This window comes from Equus asinus, chromosome 21 (genome assembly GCF_041296235.1).
Source record: "Equus asinus isolate D_3611 breed Donkey chromosome 21, EquAss-T2T_v2, whole genome shotgun sequence".
Lineage (NCBI taxonomy): Eukaryota > Metazoa > Chordata > Mammalia > Perissodactyla > Equidae > Equus > Equus asinus.
The window spans coordinates 41,880,341-41,900,143 of record NC_091810.1 but is presented as its reverse complement, the minus strand read 5'-3'; the positions used below and the strand labels follow the sequence as shown (position 1 = coordinate 41,900,143).

Below are 19,803 nucleotides of genomic sequence, written 5' to 3'. Positions count from 1 at the left end.
CCCTGGTGTTCTTGGATGGTGTCGTTTCTGAATAAACGGTTTGACTCTGACTGGCTCTCCCAACCTCTGGCCAAAAGGACGCAGGGAAGCACCTTGTTTCGACAGTGATCTTGCCCTTTTTGCAGGGGGAAGTCTCGCTCCTCTCTGAGCCTTGGTGGGAGTTTATCCAGACCTGCCAGGCCCGAGAGTGGGGGGGTGCTGGGAAGGGGGTGTGTGGGCTCTGACACCAACAGCGCCTCTTGGAGAGGTTTGAGGGGCTTGCCCTGCTTAAGAGTCCTGGACGTGAAACCCACCTAGGGAAAGGCTGTGGTTCAAAAACAAGAGAGCGAGAGAGAGAAAGCCTTTTTCCTGATGACAAGGGAAACCCTTGTTTTAGGGAATTTATTCAAGCAAGAAGCTTTGTCACCTGTCACCCCACTGCCCTTAGACAGCAGGGCTCCTGTTTGGGTTACTTCCCTCCTCCTCTGCGTGCCCCTTTCTGCTAGGGAGAGCTGTTCACTGCAGGCTTAGGCTGCCCTCACCTCCTCTCACCCTCACAGCAGTCCTCTGACACCATTTGACAACAATGACACTAACTCAAGTGCTGCATGGACATGTTTGCAGTCTCAAAGCCCACTTGGGGCAGACCCTGGGTCCCCGCCTTTTTGTCCCCAGAGTGGGAGCTCTCCCTCCCTGGTTTTGTTGCTGTGGGAGCAGGAGCACAGAAGGAAGGGGACCCAGGAGCCCCCAGATAAGGTCCTGGCAGTTGCCATGGTGATGGGAAGTCCCTGCTGGGCCGCCAGCCCTGCATTGGGTGTGAAGGTGGGAGGGAAAGACAGGGAAGGAAGACTGGGTCCTTTTGTGGTTCTTCCTGACACCCAGCTGTTGATCACGCTGGTGATTGTTTACTCTGAGAGGTGCAAGGGCAGTTGGAGGAAAGGAGGCTTTCTCCTGCCCCTCCTGGAGGGAACACCCTTGTCAGTGAGCCTGTACTGTGAGGGACTGTTGTTCCTGGACTCCCAGGAGGTCCGTGGGCTTAGGGGAGTGCGGGCTCTGCAGAGGGTCTGGACAGGCCACAGTTGGCTGGGTTTGCACAGGGGCACAACCACTGGTTTCTATACCTCATGGAAGCCTGGCTAGGTTCTGGGGCGGCAGCATTTGCAGGTTAACAGCTGGACTTTGGCATCAGGGCCTCCAGAGCTTACACACTGGCTCAGCCATTCACTGGCTGTGTGGCCTCAGGGAGGTTGCTGCACCACTCAGAGCAAGCCTCCCTGGGGTGGTGTGAGGATCAGGTGAAGCCACTGCTGTCTGTGATCCATGCCCTGCCGGAGGTGATGTGCCCCCTACACGGGCTGCTTGTTAGCACCTGGGGCTGCACCTAGCGGGCCCCTGCCAGTTCCATCGAAGACTTCTCAGGGTGAAATCTGTGCACCTCTCTACTGATCAGTGGCTAGAACCACAGGGCGATTCTTACCTGCACCTGGACTTGCTGCTGTGGGAACTGGCTGTTGTTTGTGCAAACATCTTGAAAACTTTGAAACTTGACACTGCACAGGCCAGGTGCCAGGCTCTTTCTGACTTGCACTGATTGACTTTGCCCTTTTCCTACCAGGAGCTGACCGGACCATCACTCTTTTTAAAAAAAATTTTTTTGATGTGTGAGAAAGACTGGCCCTGAGCTAACATGTGTTGCCAGTCTTCCTTTTTGCTTGAGGAAGATTGGCCCTGAGCTAATATCTGTGTCAGTCTTCCTCTATTTTGTATGTGCGACACCACCACAGCCTGGCTTGATAAGCGGTGCTAGGTCCACACCTGGGATCCAAACCTCGAGCCACTGGAGCTGAGCGTGAGAACTGCACCACCGGGCCAGCCCCGGACCATCACTCTTTAGCGGCCGATGGAGGTTAGGCAGACAGCACTGCCAGCTGTCCTGCAGGGATCCTCAGCCCACAGGAGGCCCTGCCCCGCTCCAAGCCCAGCTGCCGGACTCTTCCTCATGAAATTTCCCCCTGGAACCCAGGGAAGCACTCACCAGCAGAGCAGCTGAGAAGGAAACATTTTATTAACATGCCTCTTTGTTTCCAGTGCGCTTATAAACACGTGGGCCCTGGACCACATGTGTAGCCTTAAGACTTCAAAGGGGACTTGAAAGCCACGTTTTCATATGGCTCTGGAGTAAAATGAATTTGATGTAAAATGAGTCGGGCACATAGGGATTTAATTTCCCTTGAAAATTACAAAGGCTTAAAAATTAGAAGAATAAATGTTAATGGCAAAATGAATGCTCCAGCCTCGTCGACCCCTCAAGCTTGTATTTTTAAGATGGGGAAGAAGATCGTTCATTTAGGTGCCCTTTAGCCCCAGGGCTGGGCCTGATGGAAGCAGGGTCTAGGAAAGGAAGGGAATCTTTCCAAGTTCCCATCAGCTTGGAGGAGAGGGGGCTCTGTAATCGGAGTGTTGCACTAATGGAAATGCTCTCCTAGAAACACATCTTGTTTAGCTAATTCTTTTTTTCCTCCTCACAATAGCAGATCATAACTCCAAGAGGGAGTGAAAATGTCACATCGCTTGAGGGAAGACTGAATTCGATTTTTTCCCTCTGGCTTTGTCCTAGGGACGCTGCCCAAACACATGGTGGGAGGAATCTTCTGAAACAAAGGGATCCTTTTTGCTTCGTGATAAGGCTTTTGTCTGGGCCCCTGAGCCCACAGGGGACCAGCTCATGTGCTAGGAATTTAGGGTGGCACCCCACCCCCTTGTCTCTCCCTCAGGAGTTCCCCAATCAGGCAGGCAGGAGATGGGGAATTTACGAGCCTCACCTGGGGCTCGCATCCAAGGGTGTTTTGTATTTTGAACGTGCTTATCTCCCCAGGACAGAGCTCAAAAGATGAAAGAATCTGCGAGCCCTCATTGCCCACGTTACTCCCTCTGCCGTGTCCACTGCCTTCCCGAGGCACCAGGACGCCTCTCTCTGTGGGCGTGGGCATTCTTAGGGCAAAGCTGAACTCTAGCGGGGTGATCTCAGAGGAGAAAGAAGCCTTGGTGGAGGCACCGAGCCCCGGAAATGCCAGCTTTAGGCCCAGCTACCAGCAGCCAGCGCTAGTAGCAGCAAAATAACCTAGTGTGTGAGAAACACTCAGAAAGCAGCGGGTCAGAGGCCGCAGGTTCACGTCTGGATTCCCATCCCAGCTCTGCTGCTTACCAGCCCAGACACCCAAGGCAATTCCCTTCTCTGTGCCTCAGTGCCCTCACCCATAAAATGGGAAAATAACGGGAAAGGTCCATTCCAAGATTAACCTCGAGAAAGAACCCACAACACATCCATCCCTCAACTGACCTAGGCAAACCCTCCCCCACCCAGAGCTGCTGGGAGAGGGGCTGCCTGAGTGTTGGGGAGACTCAGATCCCCAAGGTGGAGTGGAAGGGGGACCTCAGTGAGAGACGAAGTGGTTTGTAGGGAAGATGTTTGGCATGGTGGCTATAAGTACAGGCCAGAAGGTTCAAATCCTGGCCCTGCCATGACCTCGGGCAGATCACTTACTCTCAGAGAAAACAGTGCCTCTGTTTTCCCTCCAATGTAACGGGGTAGTAGGACCTACCCCATAGAGGGCTCTGAGGATTAACTGAGGATGCAGTGAAGAGCAGATCACAGTGTCCAGCACCTGGTGAGGGTTTACAATATGACTCTTACCCGTGGAAGCTGCCTCGGATGACCCTTCCCCATGCAAAGTTTAAATCTAGGAGGGGCTATCTGAAGGACACAAATCAGGCCTGAGTCCTAGGAGAGGCGCTTGTGGTCAGAGCCCCCTGCTGGGGTTTAGGATTGGGCGCCAACAGTGGGAGTGGTAGGGTGGGCCAATGACAGAACTCCCAGCCAGCGGGGGGGAGGGGGGGGGTGGGGGGGGTGGCCAGCAAGGTGGGAGGCGAGCCAGGGGTGGCAGGTGCCCTGGGAAGGCCCAGCTCGCATCTCAGCCTCCCCTCACTTCCAGCTTCAGTGCACCCCTTCTCCCTTAGCACAGCCTGGGCAGAGACAGGCCTGGGGGGCCCCACACCTTCCCGGGGATAGCTGGATGGGCTTTAAGTGAGTTATTTAATCTAGAGTAAGAAAGTCATCATACTTTAATGCTAGGCGCTGACTCAGGATTATCCCCAATTTTTACAGGGGAGTTTGCCAGGGCTCAGAGAGGTTAAGGGACTTATCCAACGTCACACAGGTAGTAATAATCAAAGCTGTGTTAAAACTCGGGAATTTAGGAAGGGGGCCATGAAGCTGCGTGCTGCATGCAGGGGTCTGGCCGGGGTGGGCGCTGGCAGACACGGGGCCAGATTCGGAAGGCGGCGCTCCTTGTGGGCCGTAGGCTGTCCCCGGGCCCGGTGGGAGGCAGCACTTTGGGGCCACCTATCCACACCCTCCCACTGCCCTCCCCTCCCGGGAGAGCCTTCCACCCCGCAGCGGAGCCCCGGGTCCGCCCGCGCGCCAGGCCTGGCTGTCCGCCACGTGCGGGGAGGCCGGACGCGCAGGCTGTGGTCGCCGCGGTGACCGCCAGGGGTCGCCTTGGACACGCGACCTGCGGCACCGAGGGCAGCCCCTGTGGTCCGAGACGCGGAGTCTCCGAGGCCCCGAGGAAGGGGACGCCCACCGCCGCCCTCGGGCGCTCAGGGCGCCTGGAATTACCAGCCTGGCGGGGGGATAGCGGGGGTGGTCTGGGTCAGGGAGGCTGTCTACAGTCTAGCAGACCCGGCCCCCGACCGATTGGCCCCAGAGTCCCTCCATCCCTCCATCCCTCCCCCACACGCCCGCGGCGACAGAGCCACTGTGAAGTGCGCTTCTTCGTCGTTTCCCTGAGCCCTTTTCCGAGCGCTTACTCTACGCCAGGCGGTACCCCCAGAGGGACCCTGGAGACACAGGCACGGTGTTGAGCCACTCAGGACCCAGAAGCAAAGCTGCACGAGGGCAGGACGTTTTGTCCGCTCTGTTCCCTTGCAGCTGCGCACATGGAAAGCCCTCAGTACGGAAAGAATGATCGGCGCTTACAGACTGATCAGGGAGCCTGGATTAACAAGGTGATCGCACGATTAATCGGACCCCTGTGAGTGCTCCAAAGGAGACACACCAGCCCGGGCTGTCCCACTGATGTGGGGTCGGTGAGCCGAGGAGTCGAAAGAAAGATTTCTTAGACTCTCAAGATCTGGCAGTAGTGCTCTTTTATTTAGAGAATAGTGTGGAATAGTATGGGGACAGGACCCATGGGCAGTCAGAGCTTCTGCTGCCGCCGCTTCTGCTGGCCCCGCTGGCATGGGGACAGGGCCCATGGGCAGGCAGAGCAGCTGCTGCTGCCCCCCCTGGCATGGGGACAGGACCCATGGGTAGGCAGAGCTGGTGCGTGGGGACAGGACCCACGGGCGGTCAGAGCTCCTGCTGCTGCCCCGAGTTGAGGGTTAGGGCTAATTTTATAAGGCATGGGTACGTGACTTATTTTTACTGGAGAAAAGAAAAGATGATGTAAAAAGTCATTAAATGATTTCAGTGCAGATGGGGTCTGGTTATTGTGCGGTCATATAACTTTAGATACGAATCTGGTCATATAGATCGGCATGTAGGTGAGGATGCCCTGGGCTTCTCTCCCTGGGGCAGTCTTAATTCATACCATAAAAAAAGTCCACTGGGTCGTATAGTTTGGCATGTAGGCCAGGTCACCTTGGGCTTTTCTAGCTGGGGCAGCCTTAATCCACATCACCACCACACCAGCGGGCTCTTACTCTTCCCACATTTACCAGACTTCCTCATAGCCCTCATTTTACAGCTGGGAAGACTGAGGCATAGAGGGCAGTCTATACAGCCCAGTCTGTACAGTCCCCCTTGCTTTTCAGACTAGGGGTCCCGGTCTGCAAGTCTTCACGAGTCTGTATCCCCTTCTGGACTGTGAACCCCTGAGGTCAGGAAGCATGTGGGCTCTTCCCCTCCTCATCTACCTTTAATACCCTGCTCAGTGCCTAGCACAGGTTCAAGAGCAAAGGAATGTTTGTTGAATGAATAAACAAGAGCACATCCAGCAGAAAGTGGAAAGGCGAGTGGCCCCAGGGCATTATGGGTAACCTCCTTCTCACTGGTAGTCACCCCTAGAGGGCCCTGGTCAGGGAGGCAGAGGGTGTGAAGATCCCAGAGGCTGACTTTATGGTGCTGCCAGGGTAGTTGCTGGGTCCTCCTCTGCACCCCACTGTCGGTGTCTCTCTCACAGTGCTTGTCACATTCCATGGGTGAGTTTTGTGGCAGTAACACACAGATGTGGGTTTTGGAGTCAATCCCAGTGCGACCACTTAAAATGGCTGAGCCTCAGTTTCCTCATCTGGAAATGTGACATGATAGCCTGTTAGTAAGTCGCTGTGAGGATTAAGTGAGATCACTCAGTAATGCCCCCAGCCCAGGCCTGGCACAGAGTAGGTACCACCACATACCAGTGGTGCGCCCTGGGGTGGGCACAGCCTTTCTCCAAGTCTCCACCTCTGCACCTGAAAAGGAAGTTGAGAGCCCCAGCAATCAGGGTGGGTGGTTTACGGCACGCAGAGCGCAGCTGGCTCCTAGCAGGTGCTGGTTAAACACAGCTGGCATTTACGGAGGGCCCCCTCCCTGCCAGGCACTGTCCCAGGTTGTTACACATGGTCTGGTGTCATTCTCGCAATACTAGGGGTAGTTCCCACTACCAGCCCGCCGTACAGATGAGGCCACGCAGTATCAAGTGGCAGAGCTGTGTGCGAGGAGTTGATGTTGAGTCGCCGTGGCAACCCCCCAGCCATGTGTCCAGAGCTGCTTGAGGGTGGAGACGGGGCCTCTCTTTGGCCCCCTTGGGTGCCTGGTGCACAGTAGGTGTCCACTGGGGTTTGCTAAATGGAATAGAAGCTATGACACCCCATCTGCCACCACCTCTGGGTGTGAGGGAGAAAGGCCAGGGCCCTGAGTCCCTCTGAGCCAGAACATGGCCCCCTGCCAGGCACCCTGGATGGGTTGTGGCCGGCCTTTGCTCCCTTTTCCAGCCGGGTCTGTCCTACTGCCTGTGGATGGCCCCAATCCCCTGAGCAGGCCAGCCCCTCCTCTCCTTGGCATCCCAGCCCTCATTGGCTGCACGTCTCCCTGGAGACAAGGCACTAGCAGCCCAAACATAGGCCACAGAGCTGTGCGCAGAATGTTTCCTCCCTCTCCCCCTCCCGCCCCCTCCCCCTCACTGCCATGAAGGATCTGTTCCTCTCCCAGAACCAAGCCTGCTGGCAGGAGCACATCCAGAAGGAGGCTGCCGCCCGAGTCGCCTGGAAGATCAACTATGGCCACAAGTACCCGAAGGAGGGGCCCATACCCGGGAAGCGGCTCCAGCAGGCCCCCCTCAGGTCAGCCTTGGGAGTGGGACCAATGCCTGTCACCAGCTCCCCGGACAGCAAGGAGGTACAGGCTGGATGGCCAGAGACTAAGGGGGTCTGGGATCAGCTGTCCAGGGGAGTGGGTGTCCAGGACCCCCCGCCCAAGGGAGACATCTCAGAGGCCCGAGGAGTAACTTGGGGGCCAGCAGGCCAGACCAAGCTAGAGGGCTTAAAAATGAGGCAGGTCCCCCCGAGCACCCTGCAGCTGCTCTTTCAAGGCATCTCCCACGACGGCCAAGGCCGGGCTTTGTACCTCCAGGAGCGGCATCGGCAGAAGCCGGAGGAGAAGTATCCATACCCAATCCTGTCATCCTGGGAGTACGGCTGGCATGTGGGTAAGGGCAACCACCATCTTGCCGTTCCAGGTTTTGGCAGGCAGGCCCAGCCTCCCTCCCCAGCCTCGTCCATCATCACCACTCGCTCACCTGCACATCCCACTGGCGCACTGGTTCTCCAGGCAGGCCAGGCGCCTTCACGCTGCCAGGCCTTTGCACATTCTTGTCTCTGCATCTGGAATGCTCCTTCTGCCCCTAACTCCTCTGCTCGCTAACTTTCACATGTCACCTCCTCTGGGAAGTCTTCCAAGAGTCCTCCAGGCAGATTTGAGCCCACCCTTGTGCTTCTGCAGCTTTTTGAGTCTGCAAAACCACTGGGCTCACTGTGTCATCATTCCTTGAGTATCCCTCTGGCCCGCTGAGCCTTTTGGGTTCCAGGACTTCTCAGTTAACTTTATGAATGCCCTCCCTGCTCCCAGCTTGAAGCTGGTACTCAGTGACTGTGGAATGAATGAACCAATGAGTGAATATGGACTAGGGAATGAGGCCCTGATTTGGAATCAGGAAATGTGAGTTCGAATCCTAGCTCCACCACTTCCAACTTGTGTGAGCTCAATCTCTGGGGCTCAGTTTCCACATCTGAAAAATGGGAATAAACTAGTACCTGCCTTCCTACATCACAGAGTTTTGGGGAAATCAGGTGGGAAAGCACCTGGAACAGGAATTATCCTCACATAGGCCCCATGAGGTAGGTAGGACAGACATTCATTCATTCATTCAACATGAGATTCTTTCATTCAGGACAACCTGTAGTGGCAGATCCTCAGTCACTGACTCCCAGCTCAGCCCCCAAGTGAGTTAGTGAATGACCGAGCACGGAAGAATGACCCAGTTTGAAATTAGGTGGCCTGGGTTTGATTCTGGTTTGTTCATTCATTCATTCAACAAATGTTTATTGAGCACCTGATATATGTCAGGCACTTTTCGTCCCTGGGGACAGCAGAGAACAAGACAGACATGGTCCCTCGCAGAGGGCCAACAACAAACAGATCTATGATGGCATGTCAGGCAGTGGTCCGTGCTAGAGCAGCCCTTTTCAATCTTTGCTGTACACGGGAACCACCTGGGGAATCTTGTTAAACTGTAGGTTCCGATCCAACCGGTGAGGTCGGGAATGCGGCAAGATGCTGTATTCCCAACAAGCTCCCTGATGATGCTGATGCTGCTGGTCCGTGGACCACACTGTTGAGGCTGTAAAAAGAGACAAACCAGGAGAAAGAGATGGAGACTGAGGGGCTGACATGGCCGAGAGGGTGGTCAGGGAAGGTCTGCTGGGAAGGGGACACTTGAGCAGAGTCCTGAGTCATATCTACTCCATCGGATTCTTCTGAGAAGGGCCTGACTCCCCGGGCCCACAGAGCGAGGCTCAGTTCAGGCACTGTGTGGGTCTCCTCTGTCCCTCACCTGCTCCGGCCCGCAGGTCCGTGCCCACTGTCCATGAAGCCATTGTCAGGTGCAGGGTGGGCAGATTGAGCAAATTAAAATGCAGGATTCCCAATTATATTTTAATTTTAGATAAACCAATAATTTTTTAGTATAAGTACATCCCAAATATTTCATGGGATGTACTTATACTAAAAAATTATTCATTGTTTATCTGAATTCATATGTAACTGGGCATCCTGTATTTTATCCAGCTACCCAATCATTGGAGCCAGAGGAGCTGATTCTGGATGCCCACTGGATACTAGGGCAGTGCCAGGTTTGGGGTAGAGACAGAAAGACTGTTTTCCTCCATAGTGGTTCTGCTTAAGCCAACAGTTGCTCCCAGAATCTCTGGAACATTCTGTAAGCTTCTGGCCTCATGCCCCTAACTCAACCAAGTTCAGGGACCAGATAGGGAACAGATGACAGACCTCTGCTGACCACTTGTCCCCACTCCCCAACACTTAGACACAGGCGCTGTGTCATCCCAGTGGGTGCCAACAGCTATGGGGAAGAGGGATGGAAGGTGTTGTCCGGGCCCCAGCTAGGTCAGCCCCAAATGCCCTTTTACACACAGACAGCACTAGTCCAGTGCTCAACAAATGCTAACAAGTATTATTATTGTGATTATTAATTCAATAGGCAGGATTTGCAGCCTAGGATTTGGCTCCCCTAGCATTTGGGGAGCTGGTCAGCCTTGGGCAGGACCCTGGAGGTGCTCACCGTGGAGCACTGGGATGGCTGGGCTATTGCTAGACAAGCAGGAGAAGTGTGATGAGGGGTAAGTGAGCTTGGGGTAGGGATGGGGTCAAACAGTTAACAATGAGAATGACCTGAATGCCACCCATCAGGGCAGATCCTGAGCATGGAGCCAAAGCAGGGTCCCAAGGTGCCCATGCTAAGCCAGGTGGACCCGTTAGTTATTGGATCCTAGGAAGGAATGGGAGTGCTAAGCTAGGGGTCAAGGGGCACCAGGGGCAGCAGCTGTTCCTGACTGCAGAAGACTATTTCACCATTCTAACCCCTGGAGCAGTTGTAGCAGCGTCTGCCTGCTGACCTCGGCCCTTTGGGTTGCACTGGGGCTGCAGGAGGCGTGGTGGCCCCAGCTCAACCTGGCCTTTGCTGTGTTCCAGGGGGCGCCATGGAGGACACCAGGGCTCCAACTTATGCCAGGTCCCAGCCCATCACCAAGACCTTTTACATCAAAAATACCGTCTTCCATATTCCACGGCGAACAGACCAGCTAATGTGAACTCACTGAGGGTTCAGAAGCAGCTCCTTCCCGTTCCCATAGTCTGTCTGGACCCTGCAGAGTAGAGATGCTGCCAGCCCCACCCCCTTCCTCTGTGCTATGGAGCCCTGCCTCCTCTGCTGAGCGTGGATGGATGAGTGCTGCCCTAACGCGGGCCCACCTCTAGGATTCGGGGTGGCCCACCTGCTGCCTCTTGTCTGCCCTCAAGGACCTCAGCTCCTGGCAGAGCTCCTCGCCCCCCACCATCGCCAGCGCCTGCCGCTCTTCTGGGGGACACAGCGGAGTCTCGAAGTGCTCCAGCGCAGACCTGGGTGGGGAGGGGGCTCGCTAAGTTCTGAAGGTGCTAAGGGGAAGGGGATTTCTCCCTGTCCTTCCTTCCTACACTCTCTGGAAGGGAGCCCTAGCAGAATTGCTTGGTCCCAGAGTATCCCACAGTGTAGGGAAGAAGTAGTTTCCACGTTTACTTACTGCTTCTCTTACCCTCACGAACCGGCATGGGTCAGGGTTGCCTCACTGCCCTAAGAAACAGCCCTAGATCCCAGCTGTTAATCCAATAAAGACATGTTTCATACAGCACAGTGCGATCTGTCATTCAGTGGACCACCTGCCGCCTCCTGACCTGGGGATCTAGGCTTCATCTGGTGGCTCTGCCAACTCCTAGGGCCTCAGAGTCCTTCCCTGAACCCTCCACATGCAACTGGGGGACAAGGGAAGAGAGAAAGAGGAGCCCGGACAGAACATGCCCACTCTTAACCACCTTGGCCTGGAGCTGACAAACATTACTTCCTGTTGCATTCTATTGGTGAGAACAAGTCACATGACTTCTAGCTGTGCGAAGGATGGGAGTGTTGTGTAACCAGGCGCCCAGGAAGGAGAGGAGAAAAGGTTTGGGACATCTAGGCCATCTCTGCCACACTGCCTGAGGTGTCCTATGGCTGCTGTGGGGTGGATGTGGGCTCAGCCACCACCCTGAACTTAGAAGTCCCCTCCTGCGTTAGTTTGCTAAGATGGTCATAACAAAGTGCCACAAGCTGGGTGGCTTAAAACGGCAGAAGTCTGCCTCACAGTCCTGGAGACTGGAAGTCTGGAAACCCTGCTCCCTCTGAAACCTGCAGGGCCACCCTTCCCTGCCTCTTCTGGCTTCTGGTGGTTTGCCGGCAGTCCTGGGCAGCCCTGGCTGGCAGCTGCCAGACTCCAGTCTCTGCCTTCATCGTCACATGGCACTCTCCCTGTGTGTCTCTGTCTTCACATGACCATAAGGACACCAGTCATGTTGGATTAGGGGCCCCTCCTACTCCAGTATGACCGCATCTTAACTCATTACCTCTGTTATGACCCTATTTCCAAAGAAGGTCACATTCTGAGATATGGGAGTTAGGACTTCAACATATCTTTTTTGAGGGGGGCAAAATTCAACCCATAATACCTCCCTTCTGATAGCTAAACCTTAGTTACTCCTCCTTTCCTTGGGATGAGTTCCCTCCTGGATTCCCAGGCATGTCAAATGACTGCACCTGGAAGTCTGTCCCGTGTTGGTGCACGCAGCATTTCATTGCTTACAAGGCCTTGGGCGCTTAGGGAGCCCAAAGAGTCATCCTGCACACAGCTCTTTGCAAAAGCAAAATGCTCACGGGCATATCTCGCTTAATTAGGGCACTCTGATACCCCTCCACTGCACCCGGTCAAAGAGCGGTCCCTCAGGCTGGCCAGAGAAAGACCTGGGCAAACTAATAACTCTTGTGAGGACTACCTCCAGAAGAATTTTCTAGGCCTCTCCTGGTCCACCTCTTAGCCTGAAACTCCACAGAAGAGCCAGGCCACCTAAAACTGCCTGAGTTTCCCGTATCAAGTTTGGGGAAGTTCTTGAGTGGGAGAGAGCCACAGGCAGAGAGCGTGAGCAAGGGCCAACGCGTGCACATGATTCTGCTAGCATTTGCACCACAGCCTTGCACACCAGAGATGCTTCACAAATACCTGCCAAATTTAATCAAATACCAAATAACTCCCTGGGTTCCTCTGGGCTCATTTGACTGAACGCGACAAACGCTGATCTAGCGGCTCCCACGGGCCAGGCCTAGGCTGGGCTCCTGGGGCATCAGTGGGGCAGCTCCTCATTCTCGGAGCTCACACAGCACAGAGTGAGAAGGGCTGTGACGGGGGAAGATGGGCACCTCTGGAGCACAGAGGAGGCACTGAAGCCAGCACGGGGGCTTGAGGCAGGCTTCCTGAGGGAGGTCACTGTTACTTCCGTCATTAAGTGAAACAATGCTCAGAAATGCCTCGCAAGGGCCTGGCTCTATATCTGTGAGTTCTATTAGCGATGATGATGGTGATCTCTATCAGCAGCGAGTCTGCAAACTGCTTAGAAGAGGACAGACTGCCACTGGGGCAGCCTTTCTTAGTTGGGATTTTGTGAATAAATTAAGCCCTGCTGGAAATTGTTTGAGTGACTATTTTCTCAGTTCTCCCAAGGATGGTACTTGATAGCTAGCACCATTCTAGAGGCACAGGAAGGAGGTCAATTCATCACAAGCAGTGGATGTCCCAGGATGTTAGGGCTTAATTCTTCTGGGGAACTTATTTATGTACTTAATAAGCACTTATATGATATTTGCTATGTGATATATGAAATAGATGGTATTTCCTTATTCTAAGCCTGCACGGTCCAATTCAGTAGTCTTGAGCCACATGTATCCATTGAGCATTTGAAATTGAGAGGGATGTGCTAAGTATAAGAGACACATCAAATTTCAGAGATTTTGGTATGATAAAAAAATGCAAAATATGTCATTAATGATTTTTGTATTAAATTACCAAATTTGGATATATTGGGTTAAATCAAGGATTAGCAAACTTTCTCTGTAAAGAATTAGATAGTATAGATTTTCAGCTTTGTGGGCCATCCAGTCTCAGTTATGCAACTATTCAACTCTGCTGTTTGCAGTGTAGAAGCAGGCGTGGATAGTACACAAACAAATGGGCGTGGCTATGTTCCAGTGAAACTTTATTTAAGAAAACAGGTGTTGGGCTAGAGTTGACCCACAGGCTGTAGTTTGTTGACACCTAGGTTAAATAAATATATTATTAAAATTAATTTTACATGTTTCTTTTTGCTTTTTTTTTAATGTGGCTACTAGAAAATTTGAAATTACAGATACAGATTGGCTGACATGATATTCCTATAGGAAAGGGCTAGTCTAAGCACTTTACAAATATTAACTCTGAAGGATAACTCTATTACCCTGGGAAAGAGGGGTGTGTGTGTGTGTGTGTGTGTGTGTGTAGGGGGAATGTGTGAATTCCGATGACAGCCTGAAGAGAACGCGTGGAGTTGGCTCCTTGGCCTGACTCCTCTGCTGCTGAGGATGGTGCCCAAGAGCAGACCGGCTGGTAGCTGCTCCCTGGGGCTGTTTGGACGGGTGCCCTCCCTCTAGGTTCATCCTTTGAATAAAGGCTAGTTCCCTAAAAGACCGCCAGGTGATGCTATTGGACCACAGGGGACAGCAGCTGGACCACTGGAAACCTGCATTCTCCCCTGGGCTCTGCCATCCTTTTGCTGTGTGGCCTTGGACCTCAATTTCTTCACCTATAGTGTGAGGTTAAGACTAGACTACTGAAAACATGGACTTTGGAGGCAGACTGACTTGATCGGCCTCGTGACTTCACCAGGGCCACATTATGACTTTTGTGGGCCTGAGACACTTTTGCCTTCACTGGTCCTTTCTTCCATAAAAAAGCATATTAAAAATTATATTTTACAGCTACATTGATATGAAGAAAAATGTATTACTATTATATATTAAAAATTTTTTCAACCTAAAATTTTATCTCTTTCCTTCTTATTCTGAAAGAAATTAAGACATTTCCACAGCCCCTAAAAGTTTCGTGGGTGTGCTTACTATGCCTCATGGAGGAGTCGCCCTGGGCTCCACTACTCACCAGCTGTGTGACCATGGGCAGGTTGTTGAACTTCTCTGGGTCTCAGTTTCCTCATCTACAAAATGGAGATGACAACAAGCCCCCATTTTTAGTGCCGTGAGCTAGGGTACCCCATGCCTTCCTAGAACACAGCCTGGCACAGAGTAAGCCTTGGCAAACGGCAGCTATTACTCATCATCAGTATTATCTTTAAAGATATTTTCAGCTCTAATCTCTGTGAAATTGTTAAAATATCTCAAACAAGCAGGAATTTCAAAATAAATGTCAGAAAAATTAAATGAAACATCCAGGGTATTTGATGGGGAAAGCAAGAGTTCCAGAGAAGAGTGTCAGCAGGAGTTTCCACAAATGACTAATCTCTTTTCTCCTGCCATCAGGGAACTCATGGCAGGTAGGAACATGGGCTTGTAACAATCAGCTGAACCTGGGCCAGCTGGGGATACTTACCAGGTGGGCAGACCTTGGGGAAAGGTGTGTGTGTGTGTGTGCGTGTGTGTGACTGGAGCATCCGTCTTGGAGAAGGGGAGGGTTGCACGGAGTTTTGAAGGCCATGAAAGCCTCAGCCATGTGGAGAGAGAGACATTGTGCTTTCAGGAGAGAAAGGCAAAGACGGGAGGGGTGCTTTAGGCAGAGGGAACAGCATGTGCAAAGATCTGAGGCAGGAGTGGTGAGGGCAAGTTCAGAGAACCACTGTGAGGTTTACCCTTAGCTGGATTTTAAGGTTTTAGTTCTTGTGTCCCTGGAGCCATCCCATTTTATAGCCTTCACATGTTCTCTGAGGAACTTTAATACACTACAGGGCACTGTTAATTGTTTGGTGGGTTTTTTTTTGGTAGATTGGTCCTGAGGTAACATCTGTTGCCAATCTGTTTTTTTCTTCTTCACTCCCCAAAGCCCCCTAGTACATAGTTGTGTATTCTAGCTGTAGGTCCTTCTAGTTCTGCTATGTGGGACGCCACCTCAGCATGGCTTGATGAGTGGTGCTAGGTCTGCGCCCAGGATCTGAACTGGTGAAACCCCGGGACGCCGAAGCTGAGCGTGCGAACTTAACCACTCGGCCACGGGGCTGGCCCGCACTGTTAATTTTTTAATCCCCAATTTGTACCAGCAAAAATCACTCCCTAACTTTGTAAATTAGGTATATGCATCTGGATGGGTTTCTAAGAAAAATTACGATTCTACAACCCATTGTCCACTACCTTTGGCTCAAATATTTTCTTTATTTAAAAAAAAGAGGATAACTCCCTAAAGGCTATTGCCTTTTACTCCAAGATGGCACAGTGAGTGCCGCCTGAGTTTAATTCATTTCACAAAAATTTATTGAGCAGCGACTAAGATGACACAGCTCTGCCCTCATAGAGGTTGTAGGTTGGGGACAGGGAAGAGACATTGGACAAGTAATTACACATATGATCGGGGTTAGGAAGGGGACATACAGGGCACCGTGGGAAGATGTAACTGAGGATCCCAAAATAGATTGGAGGGGCTGATCAGAGAAGGCTTCCCTGATTGAGTGAGCTTTAAGCTGAGTTTTAAGGAATGAAAAGAAGTTTGCTAAGTGAATGGGGCAGAAGAGCACTTCAGGAGCAGGGGAACAGCACATGAAAAAGCCCAGAGGCTGGGGGGAGCATGAAGAATGGAACTAAATGGTGTGGCTAGAGTTAACAGATGGTTGAAAATGGGAGTGAAAACCAAGAAATACAGGGCTTCATCAGCCATGGTAAGACTTGGGTCTTTATCTAGAAAGAAATAGGGAGCCATTGAGGGCTTTACACAGGAGGGGATAAGATGAGATTTGCCTTTTAGGAAGTACACCCTGGTTGTTGGGAGGAGAACAGATTGTAGGGGCTAAGGGTGGAAGTGGTGGGACCAGTGAGGAGGCTGCTTATGTCATTGAACGAGTTGGTGAGTGGACTGGGGCAGCCCCCTTTGTCCTTGGCCCCATGAGGCCTGGTGTTGGTCTGCATCTTTGTCTCATTTATTTGGAGACTTGGGGAACTAAGTGATCATTCAGCTAGTGTTCTTCAGGGCACGTACTGTCCCCAACACCATTTCCTCAGAAGAGTTGGGGGGAGGTGTGTGCGTGTGTGCTTGCGCTCACACACATCCTTGTTTCCTGGAAATTCCCTTAGTTTTACTTAATTTCAGTAGCTTCCCTGAATCCTGAAGCTTGAAACTACTGGTGCCAGGGCGCTGTGGGACCATGGTTACCCACTTTTCCTCCAAGACGTGACCTGTGGGTAAGTGACATGGGAATGCTGGCTCCTCATTGCGGCCTCTTCCTTCAGGACCGTTGGGGTGGAAGCCCTGATGGGAAGATGCAGCAGGTGATGCAGGAGTGGACCTCTCTCACCCACACACCCACCTGGGCCAGGTGCCTTTCCCCCTTCTGGAAGAGAAGAAGGATGTGGCCTCCAGTTTGTCACTCTTTCCTTTTCTGGTTTGGCAGCCACCCTTCATTCTTGCCTTCTCCAACCCAAGAGAAGGGGGATCCAGGGCTGCTGAACTGAAAAAGCTCCCCCCACCTCTCCCCACCCGCATGGGGACAGGATGAAGGGCACTGGGGGAGAGTTTCTGTGTCTGAGGCAGGAAAGGGGTGTTGACGAGGAAGAGGAAATAACAAGGACTGGAAGTAGGGCCATCTGCAATTCTTAAGGCTCACTTGTTGAAAAACTTACTGTGGTGAATAATAAAGAAATGGAAACTTGGCCAGTTTCCTTGTGTGGCAAAAATTCATTCTAAATAATGAAATAAGAGCCGTATGTACCCAAAGACTTAAAGCGGACTCCACTTTGCTGGAGCAAGTCCTATTAATAAAAGTACAGCCTCCATTTATGGAGGGCTTACTGGGTATCAGGCACATAGTCAGCATTTTTCACGCATTATCTTATTTAAACTTCACCTATGAGGTTGATTCTCTTATTATCCCCATTTTATATATAAAGAAACAAGGTAAGTGGCCTGCTCAATGTGCCCCCGCTAGTAGGTGGAGCAGAGTGTGGCTCCAAGGTGAGCCTGGCCCCTACACCACGCTGCACCTCTTCTCACTGAGGAGGGCTAGGAGAGTCAGTGCACAATTTGGTTCTCAGTAAGTAATTAATGAAAAACAAATCTGGTTCTCAGATCACCCAGGAGCTTGTTAAAAATGCAGGTTCCTGAGCCCTGCCCCAGACCTTCTGAGCCGGACTCTGGGGGACTGGGGCCTTGGAACTGGTATGGTAACGGGCTCCCGGGGATTCTAGTGCACACATGTTTCAGACCCTCTGGACAAAGCCAAAGCTGAAAGGGCATGTACAACCAGGGTATACACCCTCCTTGCCCCAAAAGCAATGGGAGTTTCCTACCTCACCCAGTGCAGGTGACCCCGAGGGATGGGAGGATGTCTGTGGCTGCGTTAGGCTGTAGCCAGTGAGAACAAGCCCACTCTGTGCCCTCTCACCCAGCAGAGTTTGCCCAGAATGAGAGCTGGCAGGTGGCCGTGGCTCCAGGAAGCTGCTCCAGTGCCCGGTGGATGTCTTCTGCCAACAAAGCTGCAGGTGGCAGGACCAGGTCAGAGCCATGGACAGGCTCACTTAGTGTCTGCTCCACCTTCCCCTGCCTCCCCGCCCAGCACAGGGCTCTTTGCCCAGCCAGGCTGCTGGCCTTTGGAGGAAAAGGAGGATGACCTCCTCTCCGGGCTAAGTTCATGCGTGAATCGCCTGCTTGACCACGTCGGACCTTGGAAACTGAAGTTGTCCTGGGATAGTGAGTGCTGCTCAGAAGAGGGGGTGACAGAAGCTTCACAGCCTTCCACCTCCCCCGCCACGTCCAACAAGATCTCTGAGGTTAGTTGGATGTTCGGGGAAATGGGTTCCCCTATTTAAGCAGGGCCCTTTTGATTTTATTCCCTCAGTTAGATGTAACCAAATTTCAAAAATCAGGCATGCAGTCTCTTTTTCTTATAGCAAAAGTCACACAGTCCCTGATATATTAAGGAAAATAAGCGAGGAGGGAGACAGTGCATATGGAATGCTATACTCTGTATTTTCCATGGTCACACATGGTGCTAAGTTACATGCAGGCTCTCTGGAAGAACGCACATACTGGTGAGTGGGGTTGCTTCTGAGACAGGAAACTAGGCGATGGCGTGGTGGTGGGCATTCCTTGTCACTCCTTGGTACTGCTTGCATGTTTAGCCATGCTCATGTACTACTTGAACAAAGAAACAAAGCAAAACAAACAAAAACGGTCACCATGGATACAGGTAAAATGGTGCCTCACTGCAGGACTCCTCTGCAAGTCTTTGGTTCAGAAAGATAACAAAATCCTCAAGTCCCTGCCTTTATCCCACCGCGTCCCCCAAGGAGCCCTAATAGTGGCCTTGGTGACAAATACAATGAGGTGAAGGTTGTAATAGGGGTATGGCATATGTTGGGGCCAGGACCACTTAGCACAGGCTCTGGGGTGGGGCGGGGCCCGTGGGCAGAGCCAAAGCCCAGAAGGAGGAGAGCTTGGGGTACGGAGGGAAGGGATGGTCCCGCTGAGCATAAAATGCAAGGTGGGACAAAGGTGAGGCTCACATGATATGCCAGATAACAGAGACCTTCGTGGGTGTCCAAAAACTCTGGGTTCTCTCCACATGGTGATGGGAGCCCCTGGAGGATTTATAAGCAGGGATGGGAAAGCGGGCAGGCTGTGGTCAAAATGGAATTTCAAAAGATGATACTGGGGGCCGGCTCCGTGGCCGAGGGGTTAAGTCCGTGCGCTCTGCTGTGGCGGCCCAGGGTTCGGATCCTGGGCGTGGATATGGCACTGCTCATCAGGCCACGTTGAGGCGGTGTCCCACATCCCACAACTACAAGGACCTGCAACTAAGATATACAACTATGTGGGGGAGGGGGGTGGGGATTGCTGGGGTGGTTTGGGGAAATAAAGCAGAAAAAAAAAAAGATTAGCAACAGTTGTTGGCCCAGGTGCCAATCCTTAAAAAAAAAAAAAAAAGGAAGATTGGCAACAGCTGTTAGCCCAGATGCCACTCTTTAAAAAAAAAAAAAAAGATGACACTGGTGGTTCCTGGGCTGGCTGAGTTGGAGGACAATTTGGAAGCAGGGAGACCAAGTGGGAGAGGGCTTTATCCTTCATCCTTATGAGACGTGGTGGCAGGAGGGGGCAGATTCCTAGAACAGTTACTTGCCCAGACCATGAGGTACAGTTGGGGCCCTGTTGCTTCTGGTCATGTCCTGCGGAACTGGATCCCCTCGTGAAGACTCAAAACTGACCTTCTTCCTCCTCCGGGGCCTCTCTCACGGCAGGGGGAGCAGCGGCAGTGACAGCTGATGGAGCTCTAGCTGAGGACGTGAAGACCATTCTTTCAGACTGCCAAAGCCCCAGTTTCCTTTTGGGCAATTCAGAGGAGGTATGAGCCCAACAGGAATGATACATGACTCTCCTCCTAAATTGACTCAAGTCAGATTAAATTCA

The 19,803-nt window shown here is 52.4% G+C and overlaps 1 protein-coding gene across 6 annotated transcripts; it reads left to right on the top strand.

Annotated features, from left to right (window-relative positions):
* Positions 1 to 7,048: 7,048 nt before the first annotated feature.
* On the top strand, positions 7,049 to 10,977 carry LOC106848684 (protein SPMIP1). Of its 6 annotated transcripts, none has more exons than XR_011496475.1 (3): positions 7,100 to 7,362; positions 7,632 to 7,727; positions 10,286 to 10,977. XR_011496475.1 is itself a non-coding variant. In XM_044755129.2 (3 exons), exons 1-3 carry the CDS (start codon positions 7,208 to 7,210, stop codon positions 10,402 to 10,404), a joined length of 405 nt encoding a protein of 134 aa, XP_044611064.1. In that variant the 5' UTR covers positions 7,114 to 7,207; the 3' UTR covers positions 10,405 to 10,977. The 6 variants fall into 6 exon arrangements, 2 of the variants coding, with proteins under 2 accessions (XP_044611064.1, XP_014724254.1); XR_011496474.1 differs by having other exon boundaries at positions 7,107 to 7,362; positions 7,652 to 7,727; XR_011496472.1 differs by having other exon boundaries at positions 7,107 to 7,417.
* The last annotated feature ends 8,826 nt before the right edge of the window (positions 10,978 to 19,803 follow it).

What these genes read in the sequence shown, in the direction of transcription:
- LOC106848684 (XM_014868768.3), top strand. Translation starts at nt 7,208, where the DNA reads ATGAAGGATCTGTTCCTCTCCCAGAACCAAGCCTGCTGGCAGGAGCAC. An exon ending in GGAGTACGGCTGGCATGTGG is followed by an intron (nt 7,728 to 10,285) that starts GTAAGGGCAACC and finishes GCTGTGTTCCAG; the next exon opens with GGGGCGCCATGGAGGACACC.